Source organism: Benincasa hispida, chromosome 12 (assembly GCF_009727055.1).
Source record: "Benincasa hispida cultivar B227 chromosome 12, ASM972705v1, whole genome shotgun sequence".
Taxonomy (NCBI): domain Eukaryota; kingdom Viridiplantae; phylum Streptophyta; class Magnoliopsida; order Cucurbitales; family Cucurbitaceae; genus Benincasa; species Benincasa hispida.
Genome location: NC_052360.1, coordinates 51,876,536 through 51,882,502, shown reverse-complemented (window position 1 = coordinate 51,882,502; position 5,967 = coordinate 51,876,536). Strand labels below are relative to the sequence as shown.

Here is a 5,967-nt window from a genome sequence, read left to right as displayed (position 1 = left end):
ACAAAGGTAGAATTCATCCATTATTTAAAATACCTTTGAAACTAAATCTAAACCAATTTGTGAAAGCTAAAAATTTAAACATGTTTATCGAATACCATATTAGAAACATAACTTGCCAAAGACAGACAAAATACAAATGCATATCCAACACATTCATATACCCCACAAAACTTCAACAGCATACGTCCCTCAATCATCATGGCTTTGGCTTCGATTTTTGAAGAACATTTGCAGCATTTGAAAGCTTAGGCATGCATCCATTACGGACCTGTATTTCAAAAATCAAAGCAATAAAAGTATGAAACGGAACAAGAATAAAAAGAGTAATGTATAATCATTTACATGGGGAAGAGAAACTTTACAGTGACAAAACTAAAACAAAACCAATTCTCCATTACTGAATTCAAGTCCTATACATTGACTCGTAACAGATATCACTATGCTGATATGAAAGTATAATATACATCCAATCAAAGGACGCTATGTTGGCAATTACATTTTAATCCACCAAGCAAGCTGGGCTGGGTTAACAATTCCAGGCAAGTGGGCCCCATCCATCTTCAAGATGCTTGCCACCTCAGCATAGCTATGATTTCCTTTTTTGATGCTCGGCGAGGCGGCTTCCGGCTTCGTCCTCTTACACTCAGTTGATTGCAAGTTAGCCATTCCAACAACCTCGCTTTGAGCTGGCTCATACTTCTCCCCAAACAAAGTGCCATTATTGAGAAACTCATGAGCAAGATAGCCGGCTAGAAGCCGATTCGCTGAAATTGAGTCAGCCCCCACAACTTTCGGCTTCACAAACGGCTCAACCTCCTTTCGCTTCCTTGGCGCCCCCCCAGGAGGCAACATGGTGGTGATGGTGTAATAACCCGAATTTTCCAATACAGCTAATAAGACAAAAATGCGAAAAACATAACAATTAGAAGCTTCTACAACTTAAACACTAGTGGAAGTAACATATTACATACAAATTCTAAGTTAAACTATCAAGTCCTAAAAGAACCATTCTTTGACGTCTTATGCAAGAACACCAAATTTCACTTTAGAACTATCAACTGATCAGTCATTTGAAAGCATTTTGGAAAAACGAAAAAGAGTACAAAGATACTCAATAAGCAATTCTCATATCAAGTTTTGGAACTCACTTGCTTCCAAAACTTTCATAAACAAAAATAAAAATCATTATAAAGCTTCTAGCTAAAACTTTGTTTTTTTCAACGCTTAACTGCAGAGTTCTAATGGGATCCGATGCATTAGTGCTGGTATGATCGCATCCTCCAGCTAAAACTTTGTTACAAATAGTAGTTTCAAAATCAAAATCTTTCAATCAAACAAGCTTTCCAAACTAAAGGTTTCAACTTGAAACTTTCAAATAGTCTTTCAATAAATCCAAAACGTTCAAATAAACTTACAATACCTTTAATAAAAAAACTGGCATACCTTTAATAAAATCAAATCTTTCAATACTTTCAAATACAAAGCTATCATACGGTCAATTCGATACTTCCATTCAATCAGCAAATCCAACACATGTAGTTACCAGTCATACTACCAGTCATTCATTCGTTCAATCAGAGATGTCGATTAGCAATCAAATAGAACAGTCAATTACTTAAGTGTGAGGCCATCCGAGTGCAACACACACATGAATCTTCATTTTTCATTCCAAATGATGTTGGGGTATTCTCGAGTTTCAACCTAAGATTGAGTTAAGCCTGTGTTTTGTAATAGTTTTGTCCTTTTTCCACTTATGTTGTAGTTCACAAAGTAATTCTTTAACTAGGTCATTTTAGTCTTTGGCTGCTGGTTGTTTTAATCAACCAGGCAGCCGGTTGCTTCAACCTCTATAAATACCCTTGTTATTCTTCTCTTCACTCACTCAATCAAAAAAGACTTTGTTCCAAACTTTCTCCAAGAACAGTTTTCATCAATGGGTATCAGAGCAGGATGCGAATGCATCTTCTTCTTCTCCCCAAGCCATTAACCAAAGGTTAACTACAGTTGATGCCACCTTAGGAGAAATGAATGCCACCATGATGGGAGTGCAACAAGCGATTGAAAGGAAAATCATCTCATAACCAATCTCGAGTCCAAGAACAAGTCCATGTTCATCAAGAAGTCCAAGAAATTAGGGAACCTCGTATGCAACAACAAAGAAGATAACAAAACCATCCCTAAAATTTTCTAATAAACCAAGAAATGGCAAGAATTCCTCCAAAGGCTTAAATCAACGTCAAAAACCTGAAAGAAACATTTTCAGGGGCCCAAACCAAGAAATTTTTCATGAAAATCAACTACAGAATAATTTCCAGCCCATGTTCAACTTCAGTATAAATATTTTGCACATTGTTTACCTCGCCCTATTTTGGGATGCGACTCTGATTCTTCAGGGGATGACGATTACCCCCCTCCTTTACAAGATCAACCACCAAGATACCATGAATTCCACCCTCCATGTCAAGATCCTTATAAGAAATCTCACAACCATCACCAATATTTTGGTGGTCAAGGCTGGAGGCATGAAGCTGATTATATAATGAAGATAGATCTTACTATGGAAAAATGAATATAAAATTATTCCTTGATTGGGTTCAAAGCGTGGAAAGTTTCTTTGACTATATGGGAACACCAGAGAACAAAAAGGTCAAGTTGGTATCACTCAAATTAAAATGTGGTGACTCAGCTTGGTGGCATCAACCCCAATTGAATTGTCGATTAAATGGCAAAAGACCTTTTCAAAGTTGGCCTAAAATGCTACGCTTGATGAAGAAAGCTTCTTGGCAATTAACCATTGACCGTTTGTTGTACAACCAATTCAACATTGTAAATGAAGATTATAATGGACGAATTCCAGCGTTTGGTTGCAAGAAATAATTTGGCTAAAAGTGAACCATGCTTAATATATCGAGGGTCTAAAAATGAACATGTAACCATAGTTTTCATTGCCAAAGGAATGATGTCATACCACTAATACGTGTCTTTCTACAAATAAGTTTCAAACAGATCAAATACCATACTTTCTACATTTGGCTACTACAAAATAAGTATACAATCCCAAAACAAAATTGTCATATCTGAATAGCCCCTATCGAATCGTTTAGAAGGATTTGAAGCAAAACATGTAGTTTCAAATAGCAATTCCAGCAGAAGAATTCCTCAATTCAAACCATTCAAACCCTTGAAAAGTTTTCAGAAGTAACCAAAACCAAAATAGAAACACTTTCAATGTGAAAACAGTCGAAATACTTTTAACTATAATTCAAAACAGTCACATACTTTCATTTGACGAAATCAACTAAAAATAAACAACACACTATTAGTCAATCCTCAAATCATATAGCACATACTTTCTAATGGGAAAACATTTAAAACATCCAAAACAATTGCGAGCAGTTTCAGATAGTACAAAAGATACTTTCAAACATTCATTAAATTGCATTAGTCAAATTTATATTTTTGAAGGGATGTGAACGTTACTTACCTCAATCGACAGTCCTACAATTCTCAATCATAAATCCACTTTCTTGGACAAATATCAACTTCCTCGAAGTCTAAACAATCCATACAAAGCTTAGAAATTAGAACTCAATTTGAAGACCTTACTCGAAATTGAGAGTATTTAAAAGGGATAATCTTACCCAAAATCCACCAAAACCAACAATAGACCAATGTCGATCAGTCCGAGCTAGTCCAAAACTACAAACAGAAAGCCATCACAGGTTAAAAACTAATCCAACACACTTTCATCAATTCAGAAACAGTTCAAGGCGTGCTAATCTTAAAGAACCTTAGTCAAATACTCACCTAAGCATAACAATTAAAGAGTTCAAAGGGTTCAGCATATCAATCAAACACTTAAATACAATTCAAAAAGGAAAATAGAGCGAGGATATTCACCGACTCTTACCAAAAAGGGCTCCAAACCTTGCTGGACGGCATTCGAAAGCATCCAAAACTGCAGACCTGGTCCTTCGACGTTATGGATAAACTGATTGAAAACCAATGGGACCGTTGAAAGCCTACCCCCCAGCCAAAAACGCTGCTGCAAGACACAACCAGTCGTCGAATGCACAACTTGTTGTTCACGCTAGAGTCTCAAACGGAAAAGAATCGATGCTGCGAAAGCCTAGGCGAAGCCGTTCCGAGTCGTGCTCACAATGCAAGTCAGATTCGTGGGTGACCGCAGACCCGCCGCCGTCGATGACAGAGCTGGGCGTTCGCGTGGGTGTGGGCTCCAGTCGTCGCTGCTTTACGCCTGTGGCTGCCGGAGAGTCGCCGGAGAAGAAGAATGACGAGGGTGTCGGCGGTTGTTTGAGGGAGGGGAAAAGTTGGAGGTTAGGGCTTCCTTCTTTTCTCTTTTTCTTTTTCTTTTTCTTTTTTCTTGCCTATTTATGACTTCATAAATAAGTTCTTTTATTTTTTTTTTCATAACACCATAAAATGGATTAAAGTCTAAAATGGAGTATTTGACATAATATATTAGCAAAAATTTGAGCACTCTAAGAAGTATTTGTAAAATATTAAAATTGAATTGCATTCTATAGGAAATTAATTACAATGGTAATCGAATTATTAATATTAAAATTGAATTGCATTCTATAGGAAATTAATTACAATGGTAATCGAATTATTTTCATAGTGTTTACGAACATGTAATGAGATCGAGTAAATTTATAATAAGATTTATTGGTGGTGTTTACTTTTTTATATAATAAAAATGAAATTGAAGATTATTATCTGAATATTCTTTTATATATAATTAATTTTATGATGTCATTCATTTTTTTAAAATGTTATTTAATAAAATTTTATATTTAACCAAATTTAATACCAAAACAAAAAAAAAAATGTTGGATTTAAAAAAATAAATAATTATTATTTTAATCTTTTTAATCTAATTCACATTTTAATTTGATTGCAGATTTATTTTTAAGAAAATTGCGCAAATCACCCCTTAAAAGTTTTAATTTGATGAATTAGTCCCGTATAATTTATTAAATATTGCAATAAGTCTCTTGTATTAGTTGATGTTTAGTTAGTAAAAGACAAAATTGTCAATCCACAAATCTATATATATCTATGAAAGAATATGAAGTTTATACTAAAAAGAAGCGTTGGAAACCTAGGACCTGCAACAATTATGGACTAAGTCCATTTGTTCTAAATGGAAATCGATTTTTTCGGCATAATTTAATGGATTTTGGGTTGAATTCTTGTTGGGTTTAATCAACTCGTCTTCACCATTATTTGAAATGAAAAATTTGTACGGATGACCCATTTTCAAGAGTTAAAATGAAAAATGACCCAATCGAAAATGGTTTTCTGCTTACATGAACGGCATGTAAAATTACCCAATGCCCACACAAATGCACTCGACAGGCCCTTGCACGTCCCAATCTTGATTCCCACACCCGCTTCCCGCTTCCCGCTTCCCATTTCCCTAACAATTAGTGAACTATTTTTTTTTCACTCTCTATTGATTCTCAATCTCGATCCTCGTCAGCATGTATTCTAGTAATTAATGTGTGTTGTATGAATTTTCGCCAAAATATAAGAAAACTGACAAAAGCATACAATCCTTTCAAATTAATCTAAATTTGTAAAAAAAAACACGTGTCTGAGCTGCAACAAGTATTCCCGACGAACAGAAAATCAACATTGCATTTATTGAATCACCATAGGCAATTAAACGATGATGTGCATTGTTAAGATGCCCTGAATCTCGTGGTTCTCGTAGTTTATAAATTTGTATATAAATTGTTTATTTAATAAAATAAGGAATTATTTTATTCGATATTTAATTTGCATTAACTCAATCCAATAATATATCATCCGAGATTATTTTATATAACTTAAACATATATATAGCTGACATACAGGTAGATCATATTTAAGTAATAATTTTAATGTTCTATAGTATATAGATAAGATTGACTGTTTTATCTTGGTGACACTACGAATACG

At 34.6% G+C, this 5,967-nt stretch overlaps 1 protein-coding gene across 3 annotated transcripts; it reads right to left on the bottom strand.

Moving 5' to 3' along the window:
- Positions 1-311: 311 nt before the first annotated feature.
- LOC120068023 lies at positions 312-4,411 on the bottom strand. 3 transcript variants are annotated; one of them, XM_039019691.1, is made up of 5 exons: positions 3,911-4,409; positions 3,642-3,699; positions 3,485-3,554; positions 2,358-2,514; positions 312-890 (listed from the first exon to the last, which is right to left on the bottom strand). In XM_039019691.1, the coding sequence occupies exon 5, from the start codon at positions 850-852 to the stop codon at positions 493-495; it is 360 nt and encodes a 119-aa protein (XP_038875619.1). In that variant the 5' UTR covers positions 853-890; positions 2,358-2,514; positions 3,485-3,554; positions 3,642-3,699; positions 3,911-4,409; the 3' UTR covers positions 312-492. The 3 variants fall into 3 exon arrangements, with proteins under 3 accessions (XP_038875619.1, XP_038875618.1, XP_038875620.1); XM_039019690.1 differs by lacking the exon at positions 2,358-2,514 and having other exon boundaries at positions 3,911-4,404; XM_039019692.1 differs by lacking the exons at positions 2,358-2,514; positions 3,485-3,554 and having other exon boundaries at positions 3,911-4,411.
- Between the last annotated feature and the right edge of the window lie 1,556 nt (positions 4,412-5,967).

What these genes read in the sequence shown, in the direction of transcription:
- LOC120068023 (XM_039019692.1), bottom strand. Translation starts at nt 852, where the DNA reads ATGTTGCCTCCTGGGGGGGCGCCAAGGAAGCGAAAGGAGGTTGAGCCG.